Source organism: Ammospiza caudacuta, chromosome 25 (assembly GCF_027887145.1).
Source record: "Ammospiza caudacuta isolate bAmmCau1 chromosome 25, bAmmCau1.pri, whole genome shotgun sequence".
Taxonomy (NCBI): Eukaryota; Metazoa; Chordata; class Aves; order Passeriformes; family Passerellidae; genus Ammospiza; species Ammospiza caudacuta.
This window is the reverse complement of record NC_080617.1, coordinates 1,832,071-1,851,250: the sequence shown is the minus strand read 5'-3', so window position 1 is coordinate 1,851,250 and position 19,180 is coordinate 1,832,071. Positions and strand designations below refer to the sequence as shown.

Here is a 19,180-nt window from a genome sequence, read left to right as displayed (position 1 = left end):
CTGGAGAGCTGTCCCCTGCTGGGACACATCAAACCTTTGTCAGAAAGCCCAAAACTCTGAGCAATCCACTCCACAGTGGAGTCTAAAGAGGGAATTTCTGTCCCATGGGGTGGGGGAAGAGGAAAAGAGACTTAAAAATGGGGGTTTTAATGAGAACAGTAAAAAATCTCTGTCAAAGCGCACATTTTGGTTAGTTCAGGCAGGGGGACACCCCGATGTCCTGCACAGTGACAAAGCCACCACGCTCAGATCCTGCTGGTTTCATTTCCAGGAGATGAGGACACAAATCACATCCCCAGGAGCTGGGACCAGAGCTGCAGATTCCCCAGCCAACACTGATGCCTTAGGATTTTAGCTTTTATATTTTTCGTACATTTGTAATCCTGCAGTTCCTTAGTGTGTAACTCTAAGCTCCATGTACAGTGTGAGCTGCTGCTTCCCCATTTTGGGCAGACACAACAATTCCTCTCCAGGCCTGGCAATCAAGGACACCTCACTGCCTCAGTGAGAGATGGAAACAAAAGTGAGTTGGGGGCAGCATAGTTGGGGTCAATGACTTCATTAGCTGAAGTAATTGGAACAGTAACCCCCAATATGCAAATGGACCAAATTTATTAAAGTGTGAAAACCAGTGACCCCTGGTCCATTTTTGGGTGTAGCCTCTGGGGAGCTTTGTCTGCCCTAAATGTACCTGAAGGCCCTTCAATAAATAGAACTGCTTTTTATTCCCTTAATTTTGTCTGGCCTGTGTTTTTAGGTAGCCCCAAAGAAGCACCAACACCCTCTGCCATCCTCCTTCTCCTTGCAAAGCCTCTGGGGGCCTTTGTCTGCCCAAAAGGTACCTGAAGGTTCTTCAATAAATATAACTGCTTTTCATTCCCTTAGTTTTGTCTGGCCTGTGTTTTTAGGTAGCCCAAAAAGGCACCAACACCCTCTGCCATCCTCCTCCTCCTCCTCACAGAGCCCAGGGCTGCTCCAGCAGCAGCTCCAGAGAACGGAGCCTTTGCTGGCAGGGAACGCCAGCTCAAAGGGAGGAACTTGGATGCTTCACTGCAAAAACAGCAGGGTGAGTTTGAGGTGAAATTCCTGGCCCCTGTTTTATTCCTGAGGATTTTTGTAGGACAAAGCCCCATCCTGCTCCTGATGGTTCTCTCCAGACACCCCGTGCTGGACACAGCACTGGGGCTCCGATTTCCCAGCTGGATGTGCTGAAAAAGCCCCCCAGTTTTGCTTTCTTTGTGATTGAGAAACCCTCATGTGACTTTGTAGATGACTTCACACATTCAGAGAGCAGGAAGGAAGCCGAGCTGCTCTCACTTCGTGTTCCGTGGGGCAGCTGCAAATCCGACCTCATTATCTCAGGAGCACCCATAGGGATCTGAAAATGAGCCCCCAAACCCCCCCTGAGCCCCCCAAATGCTGCTGCTTCAACATCAAGACAGCAACAGTGGCCCTGGGGATCTTCCACATGGTGAGTCCTGCATGGGGGACAGGGAGGCAGGAAAACAGAGGCGGAACCTCTCCAGGAGGTGCCTTGTTGTGGTTCACAGGGCTCCTGACACTGGAATGTTCTCTGTTCCCAAGAGGAAAACCCAATGAGTTAAGAGGGATGAACAAAAGGTGGTGGGGGACAGGGAGAAGCAGAATTCGCTGCACTGGGAGGAGTTTTGAAGAATTTTTTTCCTGACTCTGCCAATTGGAGCTCAGGGAAACTCGCTCTGCTTCCTGTTTTTCTGCTCAGTGCAGGAGCTCCTACCTGAGTGTACCCAGAGCCTGCTGGGTGGGAATGGGCAGCACTGGCAGTGGGAATGTGGGAATGGGGCGCTGGAGGGATTTGGGAGCTGGATAAGCAGAGGGTGATGGGCAGAGCTGCCTCCTCTGGGCCTCTTTTGGTTTCCACTGGGATCATGGCCGTGTCTAGAAGCTGTTCAGGGCAGGGATGGCAGAGCAGGACAGCCTGGAGGCCCCTCTCTCCCACGCTCCTGGTGGCACTGAGGAGTTTTAGGTGTTTTCAACCGTCCTGAGGATGTGGTTTCTTGCATGGCTGGGTTATTAAAATAATCCCTGTGCTGCCCTGGTTGTGCACAGTCATGGTTTGGGAGCCCCTGGGGTGGTAATGGGGCTGTCACAGGTTCCTGGGACAACAGAGGGGGATCTGGGGACCTGCAGCCTGCAGGAATCCTGTGGGACCAGCAGCTGTGGCACAGGAAGGACATTCCGTGATCCCCCCACAGCTCTGGCTGTGCACAGTCAGGGTTTTGGGCCCTTGAGGTGATAATGGGGCTCTCAGCACTCCTTGCCCAGCAGAGGGGCTCTGGGGAGAGCTGCAGCATGCAGGAATCCCATGGGAATGGCAGCTGTGGCACAGGAAAGACATTCCAAGGTCCCCCCTCTTCCCTGGAGCAGCAGGAGCTGTGCCATCCCTCTGGCCCTTGGAAAACAGGGTCATTTTTGGATAGATCTTGTCTTGCTTTAAGAGCTGTCACACAATACCCATCATTTCTCCCCCTGCCCTCTTCTCTCCCTTTCTGATGGTGCAGCTGGGCCGGGAGAGGGAAAGGGAAAAGGGGATTTCTACCTTGGCTGATTTGCTCCAGCAGTGCTGGGGCTTTGGGTCAGGATAAATTCCTGCTGCAGGTGCCAGGGATGAATCCCAGCCATGCTGGGTGACAGCAGTGCCACCAAAGAGCTCTCAGGCTCTGTGGCAAGGTCTTCTCCTCCCGTAAATCAGCTCTGCCTCGCTGCTGATCTCTGCAGAGACAACTGGAATAAATCCTGGGTGTTCTGGAGCAGACAGGGAGGGAGGAGGGGAGTGAGGAGAGGATGGGGGTGTATGATCAGCAAAGCTCTGTGGTGTGGGGAGGTGACCTGCAGGTGACTTTCAAAGACAGCACTGGGGAGTTTGTCCTGCTCCTCAAGCCTCGAGGTGCTTGACAGAGAGATTTGAGGTCAGGGCTGGAAACCTGCTCTAGTGCAGGAACAGAATTCCCTTCCTGCTGCTCCTTGATTGGAGCCAGAGGAGCCTTGGGAAGCAGCATCAGCACCGTGTCTGGCCTCAGCTGCACTCCAGCCCCACTTTTGGCAGCTCTGTAACTCACAGAGCAGAAATTCAGCTCTGGAACCCTCCCAGGCCCTGTCATCACCTCTGGATGTGACTCAGGTGAGCTCAGAGGGATTCACTGAGCTCTCACCAGGCTGGACTGACCCAGGTGTCCCACAGAGCCCGAGCTGCTTCTCCTGGAGCAGCTCAACCAAGGAGGCAGCAGGAGGAGATGAAATGTGAAAGGAAAGAAAATGAGAACTCCAAGCTCTCCTCACTTCACCCGCGGCTGCCACAAGAACCACTCAGAAATTCAAGGGAGAAAAGGAGAAGCTGTGACAGGGCAGCGTTTTTGGGTAGTGCTCTTTGTGCTGGTGTCCCCAGAAGCTCCCAGGACCCAGAGCACCCTGTCCCTGTCCTTTTCCCTGTCCGTATCCCTGTCCCTGTCCTTTTCCCTGTCCGTATCCCTGTCCCTGTCCCTTTCTTTGTCCCTATTCCTGTCCCTGTCTCTGTCCCTGTCTCTGTCCCTGTCCCTGTCTCTGGCCCTGGCCCTGGCCCGAGGGGCTCCTGTTCCCCACAGCTTCAAGCTCCCCTGGCAAAAACCCCTCCTGTGAAGCAGCAGAGGAGCAACCTCGCACCAGGGCCATGTGCACGAAGATAAATCACCTGGAGATCAGTCAAGCTGCAAATATTTCAGAAAAAAACCTGGCACCAAGTGACCTCAAAGAGCAGTTGAACCCCACTGCAGCTGCAGCAGGATTGTCCCCAGGGAATGGGGGCTCTGTGTGTCAGACTCTGCCTTCAAGATTCCCTTATTTATCTCCCGCAATTTAATGACTGGATTTATCTCAGTTCTACATTATTTCAGCATATCATGGAATCCCAGAATGTCCCGAGCTGGAAGGAACCCACAGGGATCATCCAGTCCAGCTCCTGTCCCTGTTCAGCCCCCCAACAACCCCACCTGGGCATCCTGGGCTGGAATATCCACAGGGATCATTGATCCAGCTCCTGGACCCAACAACCCCAGCCTGGGCATCCCTGGAGCTCTGGCAGCCTCGGGGCCGTGCCCATTGCCTGGGCAGCCTGGGTAGTGCCAGCACCCTCTGGGGGAAGAGCCTTGCCCTGATCTCCAGCCTGAGCTGCCCTGGCCCAGCTCCAGCTGTTCATTTCCTGGGGGTTCAAATTTCTTCCACCAAGAAATGTGAAGCTCCTTTTACAGACAGGCAGCAACAAAAGTTGTTCCAGCTTGAGGAGATCAGGGAGGAAGGGCTGGAGAGGGCCTGGGAATGGAGTACCTGGAAGTGAAATCCTCCATTTTAAACCTGCATTTGTCCTGCTGTGGCATTGCAAAGGGAAAGGAAACTGAGGTGTTTTTCTGTGTGAAATGAGAAGTTTTTGGTTTGTGCTGAAGCTGAGCAGTGGATCTGCAGTGGGAGCAGCTGAGCAAGGAGAGCAGGGCAGGCACCACATCCATCTTTCTCTGCCTTTCCCCAAAAGGCCCCTCTGCAGAGGGTTCACCCCCTGGATGCGCATTCCCTACAGGAATAAGGAAGGCTCCACATCCCAGCTGCTGGAGAGGTGTCCTGTGCCAGCCTGGCTCTCCATGCCAGGAGAAAGACCTGGAGGGCTCTGCCTGCTCGCAGCTCAGTGCTTCTTTCTTTCTACACAAAATGGAAAATTTTAAACCCACTCTTGCCTTAAAATTCTCCTGAATCTCTCAGGCTGGGCTGGGGTTTCCTGCCATGTCCTTATCTTGTGTGCCTGCCTTGGTCTGGGCTGTGTGGCTCACTTCCCCCAGAAAGGAAACCAGGGCCTCGTTTTTCTCTAGCACACATCAGAGAGGGTTCCTCAACTTCAGCCTCCAGATCTGCTGGATGGGATGGGGGAATTTGGGGTTTGCTGTCCTGCTCTCAGCCACTCCTCCTTCAGAGCAAAACTGATATTTAAGGCCCAGCTCATCCATTTTGCTCAGGCCTCTTTTAAGTTGAACCTGAAAAAGCAATTTCTGCCCGTATTTCCCAAGCTGGCAATTGAGGGGTTGGACCAACAGCAGAAATAAAAGGAGCAGAATGTGTTTGGGAGCCTGAACACAAAACCTCTCAGCCACCTTGCAGTCAGGTGTGATCTCCATGTGTCTTCATTAAGAGATCCCTCTCCTCCCAAGGGGCACCAGCAGCTGCAAAGACACTTTGGATCGATGCAATTTCATCCTTGACAGGGTTCAGAGCTGCCCTGGGAGCTGAAATGCTGTTCCATTAGGCTGAACTCGTGTTAACTTTGTCGTGTCCTCGTGTAATGAGATCTGGATATTCCTCCTTTTCCTGCCAGCTCATGAGCAAATTGCAAAGTTCATTTACTTAATTGGAAAAAAGGGAAGACAGCAGAGTGACTCTTGAACCAGCTGGTATCAGACAGGCCCAGGGAAAGCCTGACACATCCTTCCTTCTCACTCAGACTCTGGACAGGATTTTAAATTGGGAGGGACAGGGTGGACAGGGGGCTCCCAGTCCCCTCACAGCTCTGGGAGCTGCAGCTGGGGGCTCAGAAAGTTGATGAATTCGGTTTGAAATTATTTCTAGGTCTTCTGCAGCTGACACAGAGGCAGAGGGAGGGGCTGTGCTCAGCTCCTGTGACCTCCCAGCCTCCCTTCCCCTTTCTGGGCAAGGCAGAGCCTTCCCCCATAGCTCCTTTGCAAGCTCAGCTCCCCAGGCTTTTGCATCCAGCTGCCCAAAGTGTGTCTGGATCCCTCTGAAATGCCAGCCCCATGCTCTGCCCAGCCCAACCCGTGCAGCAGTCGGCTCTGAGCTGCTCCAGCAGCCCCAGTTTGCAAACACAAGCTCAGACCACAGCGGTGCCACTTCCTCCTCACCCACGGCACTGCTCAGGCTGTGGTTGAAGCGAAAGGTTGGTGCAGCTCTGGTGGAAAAATTGTTTCATCTCTGCCCGAGCTGGTGCTGATGTGGGTGGCAGATAGGGCCTGGCTCCTGCATCACTGAGGGGCAGAGGGCTCGGGCTCATGGAGAGGGGCAGCTGGAGGGACCCCAGGGTCACTGGTGGCACTCCCTGCTCCAGCAGGGCCATCCCAGAGCTCAGGGCACAGCAGAGTGTCCCTGTGCCTCTGGAATGTCCCAGGGAGGAGACTCCAGCCCCTCTCTGGGCTCTGCTCAGGGCTGGCACTGCCCAGGGCAGTTCCTGGGCTCAGGCCCTGCCTGTGGCTCTGGGGCCATGGCTGGGCCTGGAGCAGAGCCTGGGGTGGCTCTGACCTCTGCACACAGGGACAAACAGACAGGGACAGACAGACAGGGACAGACAGAGGATGGACAGAGCAGCTTTAGCTGCCCCTGCATCCCTGGCAGTGCCCAAGGCCAGGTTGGACAGGCCAGGAGCAGCCTGGGACAGTGGGAGATGTCCCTGCCCATGGCAGAGATGGGATGGGATGAGCTTCCCAATCCCTTCCAACCCAAGGGCAAATCCCTTCCAATGTGGGCAATGGTTCCCAGGTTTCCCATGGAGCAATATTCCCAAATATTCCCATGGATGGGTTGGAGGCTGCTCTGCTCAGCTCAGTCCCAGTGCAGGGTGCAGAGCCCTTCCTGCAAAGCTTTCCCAGGAAATGATCCAGCAGGGAATGACCCAGCCAGTTCCATCCTTTCTGGGATTCCCTGATTCCATGGAGATCTCCTAAGCTGGGCTCAGACATCCCTGGCTGAGTGCAGAAGTTGAGGGCCAGGACTGAGCCCACAGCTCTGGACCTTCCTCCATCTCCCAGCTCATTAAACTCCACACAGAATGAGGCTGGGGTTTGATGGTCCGCTTGGAAAACTTGGGGAAAATCATTCCAGTTCAATGTGAAAAAAGAACATTTGGAGATTTTCCTCAAATAATAAAAGAAGGAAAGTGATGATTTTGTCAGTGGAGTGGCACAGCTGCACTTACAGGGAGATCTTTCATCTCTTTTGTGTTTCTTTTTACACTTTGGAATACTGGTATTGCATTTTCCTCAACTCTGGAGCAAAAGGCAATTTCAAAACATAAAACCAGGATAAAAACCATTGAAACAAAACTCACTACCTCTGTTATTTCTCCATCTTCCTTCTGCTGGCAGCTAAATCCAAAATAATGACAAACTGATAACTTGTCTCAGAATTTCCTGGGATTTAAACCCTTTGTGTTTGGCTCACTTGGAGACTCATCCATCCAGCATCCCATGGAAATAAATTCACTGCTGGGAATTTGGGCCAAGGCCCCTGAATTTTGTTTTTTGCTTTGTTCTCCAGGTCATGAGCATCCTGCTGCTGATCGAGTATTCCCTGGAGGTGGCCAACGGGAAGGGCTTCTGCAAAGACCTGGAGAAGGATTACTACAGAATTGGTGGGTCCTGAGAAGCAGCTGTGGGGCAGGGAGGGATCCCTCAGTCCTGCAGTGCTCCCTCTGCCTTTTCCATCAGAGTTTGGAATTCTGGGTCAAAAGCTCAGGAAGGAATTTAGACTCTGTTTGGGATTTGCTTTAGGCCAGGGCTGTGTTGGAGATCAACGTGGAGCCCAGAGCAGTTTTTATTTCAGAGGATCAGCCCAAACTCTGTAGCACCCGCAGAGTCCTTCAGCTCCCTCTGGAATGTCCTGTGGATTCCCCTGGCAATCCTGATTTGCCTTCCTCTCCCTTTCCCCCAGCTGTGCGTCATTCCAGCCTCACACACACTCCTGACTTCCTTCACATTCTGGACATTTCCAGGGAAACACTGAAGTGTCCCAGAACTCCTCAATGGACAGAGGGGACAAATCCCACCCCACACTGATCCCATGGATGTGTGGGCTGTGGGACACTGCCACCAACACACCAAAACCCCTCCATGGCATGGAGCCATTCCATAGAGCCATTCCCATGGAACCATTGCCATGGAGCCATTAGCATTGAGCCATTCCCATGGAACTGTTCCTGTAGAACCATTGCCATGGAGCCATTGCCATGGAGCCATTGCCATGGAACCATTGCCATGGAGCCATTCCCATGGAGCCATTGCCATGGAGCCATTGCCATGGAACCATTGCCATGGAGCCATTGCCATGGAGCCATTGCCATGGAGCCATTGTCATGGAGCCATTGCCCTGGAGCCATTCCCTTGGAGCCATTCCCATGGGAGCCATTGCCATGGAGCCATTCCCATGGAGCCATTGCCATGGAGCCATTCCCATGGAGCCATTGCCATAGAACCATTGCCATGGAGCCATTCCCGTGGAACCATTGCCATGGAGCCATTGCCATGGAACCGTTGCCATGGAACCGTTGCAATGGAGCCATTGCTATGGAGCCATTCCCTTGGAGCCATTGCCATGGAGCCATTGCCATGGAACCGTTGCCATGGAGCCATTGCCATGGAACCGTTGCCATGGAGCCATTCCCTTGGAGCCACTCCCATAGAACCATTGCCATGGAACTGTTGCCATGGAGCCATTGCCATGGAGCCATTCCCGTGGAACCATTGCTATGGAGCCATTGCCATGGAGCCATTGCCATGGAGGCATTCCCATGGGATCATTGCCATGGAGTCATTGCCATGGAGCCATTGCCATGGGAGCCATTGCCATGGAGCCATTCCCATGGAACCATTCCCTTGGAGGCATTCCCATGGGAGCCATTGCCATGGGGCCATTGCCATGGAGCCATTGCCATTGAACCATTCCCATGGAACCATTGTCATGGAACCAATCCCATGGAACCATTGCCATGGAGCCACTCACATGGAACTATCTCATGGAGGCATTTGCATGGAGCCATTCCCATCAAACAATTGCCATGGAGCCATTGCCATGGAGCCATTGCCATGGAGCCATTGCCATTGAACCAATCTCACGGAGCCATTCCCAAGGAACCATTCCCTTGGAGGCATTCCCATGGGAGCCATTGCCATGGGGCCATTGCCATTGAACCATTCCCATGGAACCATTGTCATGGAACCAATCCCATGGAAACATTGCCATGGAGCCACTCACATGGAACTATCTCATGGAGCCATTTACATGGAGCCATTCCCATCAAACAATTGCCATGGAGCCATTGCCATGGAGCCATTGCCATGGAGCCATTGCCATTGAACCAATCTCACGGAGCCATTCCCATGGATCTCCTGCCTCTCAACTGGACAGCCCCACCACCCCGCCCTCCCGCTGTGACCTCCGTTCCCAGATTTTCCCAGCCCCTGGTGTATTTTTCCCGAGCATTGGTGGCTGGAAGAGGCAGCCAAGCTGTCCCCTAGCTCACAATTCCTGAAGGATTGAATTCCTCCAGAAGGATCCAGCTCAGCTCCTCGCAAAGACCCAGAGCTGCCTCATGAGGTGCCTTCTAAAAAACCAAAGCCCTCAAATATTGCCCAACCAGGATGTTCTGCCAGAGCTGTCTGGAAACAAGTGCAGGGGAGTTTTCCTTTCTTGAGTCATTTTCTATGAAAAACCACAAGCTGAGAGAACCCTGGGAGAAAAAGCAGGAACCCAGGCCCCCTCCCTGCCCTGTCCATGCCCACGGAGAGAAAACACAAACCCTGGCAGCCAGGAATTGCTGTTCCCTGTTTTTCCAGAGGCTGTTCCTGGGCTCAAAATTCTTTGTACATGGAGGAAAAGGAGGATGAGTATACAGATCCCTGCACATTCCAAACCTTCCTGTCCACAGGACAGGAGTCAGAAATAGGGAAAAGTGCCACACCAGGAATAGGCACTGCCTGGTGAAGTTATAAAAGCTGGCTTCAGGTTTTTCCAAGGAAAAATGCACCCTGGGATCCCCCAGGGCTGTTTGACATCAGCACTCAAAGGTTTGGTTCAAGAGAATCATGGAGTGTCTGGATTGGAAGGGACATAAATCACCTGGTTCCAAGGGGAATGGCATCAGCAGTGAGCAAAAAATGAGAATTTGGGTGAGTCCTGCTGATAGGAACCCGAGCAAGGGGCAGTGCAGTGGTTCCCAGGTTTCCCATGGAGCAATAATCCCAAATATTCCTGTGGATGGGTTGGAGGCTGCTCTGCTCAGCTCAGCCCCCCGTGCAGGGTGGAAATCCCTTCCTGAAGAGCTTTCCCAAGAAATGACCCAGCAAGGAATGACCCAGCAGGCTCCAGAGGCAGGGCTGGGAACAGCACAAGGAAACCAGGAGCATCCATCCATCCGTCCATCCATCCATCCATCCATCCATCCATCCATCCATCCATCCATGCATCCATCCGTCCATCCATCCATCCATCCATCCATCATCCATCCATCCATCCATCCATCCATCCATCCATCCACCCATCCATCATCCATCCATCCACCCATCCATCATCCATCCATCCATCCATCATCCACCCATCCATCATCCATCCATCCATCCATCCATCCATCCATCCATCCATCATCATCCATCCATCCATCCATCCATCCATCCATCCATCCATGCCGTATCCATCCATCCCCCATCCATCCATCCATCCATCCATCCATCCATCCATCCATCCATCATCCATCCATCCATCCATCATCCATCCATCCATCCATCCATCCATCATCCACCCATCCATCATCCACCCATCCATCCATCCATCCATCCATCCATCCATCCATCCATCCATCATCATCCATCCATCCATCCATCCATCCATCCATCCATCCATCCATCATCCATCCATCCATCCATCCCCCATCCATCATCCATCCATCCATCCCCCATCCATCCATCATCCATCCATCCATCCATCCATCCATCCATCCATCCATCCATCCATCATCCATCCATCCATCATCCATCCATCCATCCATCCATCCATCCATCCATCCATCCATCCATCCATTCCTGTAAAACATGTTCCCACTTCTAGTTTTTGATGGGAATTGAAGAACTTGATGCAAGTGTAACCTCAAGGGTTTCCTTCCTCTTTCAGGGTTTTGTTGTTTTGCTGTTTCATGGGAGGTTTTTGGGTTGGTTTTTTGTTTGGGTTGGTGTTTTCATTTTTTTATGTTTGTGGGCTTGGGAGTTCTGTTTCTTTGGTTGGTTTTCTGTTTTTTTTTGTTTGGTTTTTTGTTTATTTGGGGTTTTTGTTTGTTTGTGCATTTGGGTTTTTATTTGCTTGGATTCTTTTCTTTCTTTTTGTTTTTTTTGTTTGTTGGTTTGGGGTTATGTTTGTTTGGGGGTTATGTTTGTTTGTGTATTTGGGTTTTTTCTTGGGGTTTTTGTTTGCTTGAATTTTTTTGTTTTGTTTTTTGTTTGGGGTTTTGTTTGTTTACAATTTTTGTTTGTTTGTTTGGGATTTTTGGTTTTGTTTGTTTGGTTGGTTTTTTTGTTTGTTTGTTTGGATTCCTGTTTGTTTGGGGTTTTTCTTTGTGTTTTTTGTTTGGCTTTTTGTTTGTTTGGGGGTTTTTGTGTTGTTTGTTTGGAGGGGGTTGGGGATTTTTTTTTTGATTGCATTTTTTGGGTTTTTGTCCATGGCACCAAGCCACCCCTGCTGCCAGCAGGGAGGATGACTCTGTTGCCTGGGAACAAACAGGAGGCAGCCAGCTCATGGAAAGTTGTTTTCTCTTGGTTTTCCTTTTCTTTCCATCCCTTTGTGTTTGTGGGGGTTTTGTTTGGAGGGGTTTGATCTGCTTGGAAAATCCAGCTGGGCAATTAGCTGGCAATGGCCGCTTCCCAATTAATTAGGGATCCTGCCAGAGAGCTGGAGCAGGAGCCCATGGAGAGAGAGAGAGAGGCAGGAAAATGTGGCTGTGCTGGACCCCAGAAAATCCTGGGATAAGGAGGGAAATCCTCTCTGGGCAAATTCCTGAGTGCTGGTGCTGGGCAAAACCCAGGGAAAAACCTTGGGAGATTGGGATTTAATGGGATTGGGATTGGCTCCTTTAGGAAAAAGGCTTTGGGAGTTTGGGCTTTAATGGAATTGGGATTGACTCCTTTAGGGAAAAGGTTTTGGCAGATTGGGCTTTAATGGGATTGGCTCCTTTAGGGAATAGATTTTTGGGAATTTGGGCTTTAATGGGATTGGAATTGGCTCCTTTAGGGAAAAAGCTTTGGGAGTTTGGGTTTTAATGGGATTGGGATTGACCCTTTTAGGCAAAAGCTTTGGGAGTTTGGGTTTTAATGGGATTGATTCCTTTAGGGAAAAGGTTTTGGCAGATTGGGCTTTAATGGGATTGGTTCCTTTATGGAAAAGGCATTGGGAGCCTGGCTTTTAATAAGATTGGGATTAGCTCCTTCAGGCTTGGTCCCACAAAGGCTGAGTCTGGCTCCTTTTTTAAGATCTGTTTGGGGTTTAGGCCGTTCCTTGTTAATCTTTGGCTCTTTGTGCACCACATCCCAGCCTTGGTTCCACTCCCCTGCTCCTCAAAGCTGGGCTTGTTGTTCTGCCTTGGAATTCCAATTGGAATTCTCTTTCCCACACCTGTGGGAGCAGAAGGAAAGCAGCAGTGGCTGCCTTTGGAGGACGCTGCCCTTTGTGTTCCTGATTTTCTCCAGGGGACAAAGCCCTTTCCCCCTCTTCCTCAGGGTTTGCTGGGTTTGGGGTTCTCCCTTCATTGTTTAAGGAGATTTCTTCCTCCTCTGGGTCTCAATTCCCAAGGCCTGAGAAGGAGCAGCATCAAAGAGCAGCCATCAGAGCCATGATTTCCTTTCCTACCTGGGCATATTGTGATCTCAGAGGTCTCAATGTTGTGTTTTAATGGATTTTATGTTTAATCATTTTATATTTACTGGATTGTTGATCCCAGTCCCATCCCAGCATTGTTCTGAATTCATGGAATAAATCACTTTAATAAATTTATATTTTTATAAATGTATATCTATATTAATTAATCACTTCATATTACTTTTATTGTTCTTGAATTAATGGAATCCAGACTTTATAACCTGCTCTGGAAAATGACATCAAGGCCACGCTTCCCTTTCCTGCTCAGGATATTGTGCTCTCAGAGCTCTCAGCGCTGAGTTTAATGGGGTTTGTGTTTAATCACTTCATATTTACTGAACTATTGATCCCAGTCCCACCCAGTGCCGTTCTGAATTCACTGGGGTTTTAGCAGGTAATGAGGAAAATCCTTTTCCTTGCTTTGCACCATTGCAGCCCTCCTTTCCTGGCACAGGGTGGGTGGATAATCCGGATCATTCCTGTATCCCACCCCTCCAGATGGCTCCAGTCCCCCTCAAATCAGCTTTTTTTTTTTGTTCCTGGGGGGTTGCATCCTCCCCAGAGGGTTTTTTCCCCAAGCCTGAGGAAGGAACAGGCTCCTCATGCTGGGGGAGGAAGTGCTGGGCAGGGCTTTGCTCACTGAAAGTTTCCCATCAGCAAAGCTCATTTCTGGAGGAGATTTAAAGAGGAGACAGTAGAATTGAAAATCTCTTTTGTATCAATTGAAATGAATTTAAATTGCATTTAAAGGAACTCTGTCAGCAGAGGGAGGATGGGAGGGGTGGCACTACTGATGCCACCTGCCCAGATGTGGCTCAGGAAATTTTTCAACAAACCTAGAATTATTCCAGATCTTTTCAGTGACATTTTTGGTCCTTACTCGAGCTGGGGGTAGATTTTAGTCACTTTACCATAGGGAGAATCTTTGCATTTTCCCCTAAACACAGCAAATGTCCAAATTCTGATAAAGTTATCATTGTTGGGGTCACCTGCCTGAAAAACAGGGACAGGTTTCTCTGCCTTGATGTCTTTAGGAAGGACTTTATCCTCTTGGCACCAAAAAAACCCCAACCAAAACAAACAACAAAAAACACAAAAAAAAAAAAACCAAACCCAAAACCAAAACAAAGAAAAAAACCCACAAAAAACCAAACCCAAAAAAAACCCCAAAAAAAAGCTTCCAAACCAACCAACCAAACAAAAAGAAATATATTAAATTAAGAAATATTCACTGAGATAAAGATTATCCACTTCTAGAAAGGGAATAAAGGATGATTTGAGATCTGCCCAAGCACTGAAATCTTCCCTCACCAAAGCTCCAGGTGAACACTCAGAACTGGGGGAGATGGAGATGAATTTTCCTGGGGGAAAAATGGTGACATGGAGAAGTTAAGGATTTCAGAGCAGCTGGAATGTGGCAGGGATTCTACAGGCACAATTCCCAAAGTTCTTTATGGAAACAGTGAGGGCATCATGGATAAAACAGAGTTTGGCACTGGATTTATTCATGGCTGTGTGGAATCCTCAGCTGAAAGGGACCCCCAAGAACCATCAGTCCTGTGCACTTATGGGAAGGATCAGCTGCTTTAAAGAAAAAAAAAAAAAAAAAAGAAGAAGTAAAACTTTGGCTCATTTCTAGCAGAATTAAACCCCTTCTTGAAGCACTTTGGAACTGAAGAACCCAAACTGGCCAATGCTGATTTAAACTGTAGAATCCCTGTCACATTCCAGCTGCTCTGAAAGGTGAAACAAAAGGAAAGGAGTTGGAGGAACCTCTGGGAAAGGTTGTGCAGAGACAGATTTTAAAAAGCAACAGAGTTTTGCCTCTGGAGAGGTGAATCAGCAGCAGGGCAGGCTGTGATTCCAGGAGGGAAAGCTGCTTCCAGGCAAAGGTTGAGCAGGAACTCTGTGGATACAAAACATCACCCTCACACCCAAAGCAGCTGCCAAAAATCACCCTAAACCCCCTCACGTGGCATTTTTGAGGTGTCCCTTGCATCCCAAAGCTGCAGAGTTGGGGGACAGATCCCCCCCAACCCTCTCTGGGGTGAAAATTTCTGTTTTTCTCTGAGAGATCCTTCACTGCTGGTTCCTTTATCTGCCTTTCAACCTCTAAATAATTTCCAGCTCAGAGCTATGAGCCAAAAGCCCTCTGGGTTTTTTTAATTCTTCATTTTGTAGCCTGGGGTATTTAACATTTCAGGCCTTGGTTCCCCCAAGCTCACAACCCACAGTTCCTGGATACAGGAACTGCAAAGAGAGATAAAAATGGGTGTAAAAAGGGAAAAGAGAGTTAATTCCAGCTGTGTGCAATAATTCCTGCACAGACACAATTCTTTGTGCCAGGTTGAACCCTCCCTTAGGGGTGTGATGGAGTTGGGACATCTTTTGATGATGTGGTGATTCCTTTTATCATTTTTATCCTTTTCAGCTGATATCACCACCAGTTTCCTGCTGATCCTCATGTTGTTTGTCATCAGCTTCCACCTCCTGCTCGGGGTGCTCAAGGTACGTTCCTCACAAATGATACTCAGGGTTTGGGTGGTGATCACGGGAATTGTGGTCAAAAAAAGCAGGAAAACCTCCCAGAATCACAAAATCACACAGGGAAAAATGCAGATAAAAATCCCAGAATCACAGAATCACACAGGGAAAAAATGCAGATAAAAATCCCAGAATCACAGAATCACATAGGAAGAAAAGGTAGATAGAAATACTAGAATCACAAAATAACACAGGGATAAAAGGCAGATAGAAAACTCAGAATCACAGAATCACACAGGAAAAAAGGCAGATAAAAATCCCAGAATCATATGGGAAAAAAAGATAAAATTCCCAGAATCACACAGGGAAAAAAAGACAGATAAAAATCCCAAAATCACAGAATCACACAGGAAAAAAGGCAGGTAAAAACCCAGAATCACAGAATCACACAGGGACAAAAGGCAGATAAAAATCCCAGAATTACACAGGGACAAAAGGCAGATAAAAATGTCTCTGTTGCAGGGGGGGGAGAGGGACTGGTTTGAATCTTCAGGTTCCTGGGAAAAGCTTCGAACACCCAGATATACCAAATCTGGGCAGCATTTCCATCAGGGCTATGTTTGGTGTCAAATGAAGGAGATTTTATGATTTAGAAAGGTTTTCTTGCCTCATTTCCTTGCCCTGTTGCAAGTCAGGTCCTGTGAGAGAGCTGTCACTGCCCTGCTGCAGCGGGGACTCATTCCCCAGGGTAGGAGGAGGAATGGCCAAACCTGGAAACGCCAGGAATGTGAACCCAGTTCTCCCTCTGCAGAGGTGAATTTCAGGGACAGTGGGATGACAGCTCTGATGGGAAGTGCCAATGCCACAGAGTGAGAATTCACAGGAATTTTCGAAAGGGGTGAAAAAAAATCAACTTTGATGATTTTCTCTGGATCATTTGTCACTGAAATCAGAAATTCCAGGGAAGTGTTAATTCTTGGAGCACCATCTAAGGTGCTCCATTCCAGGTATTGCCAGCTGGTCTCGTTTCCCAGTTGGAATTAAAATAGCCATTAAATATAATGGTTATATTAAATAACCAGCACTGCTTTTCCTCCTCAGATGAGGGAGCGGTTCCTGATCCCCTTCCTGGCTCTGCAAGTCATTGATTTCCTCCTGAGCCTCCTGACCATGTTCAGCTCCTACATCCAGGTGCCAGCGATCATCTCCGTGTCCTCCCTGGGCCACACGGTGGGTGACAGCTCCTCCTCCTGGGGGCTCTGGGTGGGTGACATCTCCTCCTCCTTGTTGGAGCCCTGGTCACTGAGAATTTGAGACTTTCTGTGCTGCCAGGCACTGACCCCCAGGAGAACACTGCACTGAACTGAGGCCGTGGAGAAGCTTCCAGAATGGAATGACAGAACTGGGATTGTGGGTGTGGAGTTTGGATAGAAGTGTGTGAGATCACAGGGAGGGAAACTCAGAGTTTGGGGTTTTAGAATGTAGTAATAGATATAGAGCAAGATGGAGGCTTTGGGGTGGAGGCTCCTTCTCCTTCTCCTTCTCCTTCTCCTTCTCCTTCTCCTTCTCCTTCTCCTTCTCCTTCTCCTTCTCCTTCTCCTTCTCCTTCTCCTTCTCCTTCTCCTTCTCCTTCTCCTTCTCCTTCTCCTTCTCCTTCTCCTTCTCCTTCTCCTCCTTCTCCTTCTTCTCCTTCTCCTCCATGAGTTTGGGTGGTTTTGTGTAATTGGATAAAAAGTCCCCATTGCAGATCACAGGTGGTTGGTTATTGGGTTAAAGGTAAAAATAATTTATGTGTAATTTCTTAATTGGACAGTGTATCCTTCAAAGGCCTTATAGAGAGAGAGAGACAGGGCTCCATTTTCAGTGTGTCAGAGTGAAGTGCTGCCGAACTCAGGGTTTGTGAAACTCTGACAGAGATAAGAACTAACAAACATCTGAGTCCAAATGAGAAATACCATCTCACGATTTAGCCCTGACCTTGGCAGAAAAGAAGCAAAGATTCCTCACCTCCTGGAGGCTCCTGGCTTTCCTGAGGTGGGGAGTGCATGGAATGGAGCATCCTTCCCTTGGGCTGTGGGGAATGATTCCATTCTTCGTGGAATCATTGAGGTTGGACTGAAGGATCTTTACCCCAGGCTGTGTTTGTCATGGAATCCTTTAGTTTGGAAAATATGTTTAGGGTCCTGGAAGGTTAGAATAAAGGATTATTATCTTGGGCTGTGGTTCTTCATGGAACCCTTTAGGTCAGAGTAAAGGATCGTTATCTTGGGCTGCAAATCTTCATGGAATCCTTTAGGATGGAAAAGACCTTTAGGATTCTGGAAGGTTGGAATGAAGGATCACCACCCTGTGCTGTGGTTCTTCAGGAAATCATTTCGTTTGGAATAAAGGATCATTATCTTGGGCTGCAATTCTTTATGGAATCATTTAGAGTAAAAAAGACCTTTAGGATCCTGGAAGGTTAGAATGAAGGATCATTACCTTGGGCAGTGGTTTGTCACAGAATCCTTTAGGAAGGAAAATACATTTAGGGTCCTGGAAGGTTGGAGTAAAGGATGGTTACCCTGGGGCTGTGGCTCTTCATGGAATCCTTTAGGATGCAAAGACCTTTAGGATCTTGGAAGGTTGGAATGAAGGGTCATTGCCTTGGGCTGGGGTTCTGCATGGAATCCTTTAGGTTGGAGTAAAGGATAATTATCTTGGGCTGCAATTCTTCATGGAATTATTTAGGGTGGAAAAGACCTTCAGGAACCAGGAAGGTTGGAATAAAGGATCGTTATCTTGGGAATTTTGTCATAGAATCCTTTAGTTTGGAAAAGACCGTCAGGATCCTGAATCCAGATGTGAGATGGTTTCTCCTGGCCAGACAGGATGCAGTCTTGGAGGCTGAAGGAAACCAGTGGCAGCTGGGATATTCATCATCCCCTGTCTTGAAATGTTGATTTCCTCCTGGCTTTGAGGGAGGTGGCTCTGCATGTGCCCCTGACAGGAGGGGTTTGCTGGTGATGCCTCAGTGTTTAAATTTTATATTTTCAGGTTCTGTGCTGCTTTGGTGTGTGGGTCTGGGCTTCACATTATGGGATGGTGAGCTGTGTGCACAGAGCAGGGAGACAAAACAATTCCTGCTCCAGCTGGGGACCAAGGACAAATGATCCAAATCTCAGGCCCAAGAGCACAAACAGCGTGGGCTGGAGAGAGAAAACCAAGCAGGATGGGACTGAATGGGCTAACTCCAATTAACTCCAATATGCAAATGGATTAGAACTTATAAAAGTGAGAGACCCCATGAGCTCATCCATTTTTGTGGCCATTTTGGGTTGTGCTGCCCAAGGTAGATCCATTGAGGACTTTTAATGAATCCCTGCTTTATTCTTTAGCTCTGTCCAGCCTCTGTTCCAGGTCAGCCTTCACAAGGCATCACTGGAGATAAACTGAGATTGTCACTGCCCTGGCCAGAGGCTTCTGTGCAGCTCTGATAAAGCCCCACAAACAGTTTGCTCACTCTCTGGGCCAGCAGAAGGGGAGGTTTGGGCCAAATTTACAGGAATTTAGTGGTTTAGACTCCCTGTGAACCAGCCACAGCTCTGTGTAAAGTGTGAATGATCTGCAGAGCAGAAGTGACCCAACGCTGTGATTGTAACCCAATTCCTGTCTCCTCAGCAGGGCCACTCCAGGACTCCCCTGCTGGCGCTGCAGCTGCTGGATTTCTGCCTGAGCATCCTCACCCTGTGCAGCTCCTACATGGAGGTGCCAACCTTCCTCAGCCTCAAGCCTGTGGAGAGTGGGGTAGGTCTGGAGCCAGCTCTGCTCATTTCCCACCCTGGAACTCCTATAAATTCTCATTGCATGGCTGTGCAGCTCCTCTGGAGCATCCAGAACTGCTCAGTCTGACAACAAAGAGGATTTTCTGTGTTCTCCCAGCATTGCTCCTGACTGACAGCTCCCATGTTCCTTAAAAATACACCTTGTTTCTCCTTGTAAGAATCTGATGGACGCAAATTGTGGAGCTGCTGGCATG

At 49.3% G+C, this 19,180-nt stretch overlaps 1 protein-coding gene across 5 annotated transcripts in view; it reads left to right on the top strand.

Moving 5' to 3' along the window:
- Positions 1–1,307: 1,307 nt before the first annotated feature.
- Positions 1,308–19,180, top strand: part of LAPTM5 (lysosomal protein transmembrane 5) — a 33,022-nt gene continuing 15,149 nt past the window's right edge. For 4 of the 5 annotated variants that reach the window (XM_058819781.1, XM_058819784.1, XM_058819783.1 and 1 more), the window contains exons 1-5: positions 1,308–1,471; positions 7,321–7,414; positions 15,110–15,186; positions 16,264–16,392; positions 18,823–18,948. In XM_058819781.1, coding sequence (XP_058675764.1) covers positions 1,385–1,471; positions 7,321–7,414; positions 15,110–15,186; positions 16,264–16,392; positions 18,823–18,948 — 513 coding nt within the window. In that variant the 5' untranslated portion in view covers positions 1,308–1,384. The remainder of the gene's footprint in view (positions 1,472–7,320; positions 7,415–15,109; positions 15,187–16,263; positions 16,393–18,822; positions 18,949–19,180) is intronic. The other variant, XM_058819782.1, reaches the window with a different exon arrangement.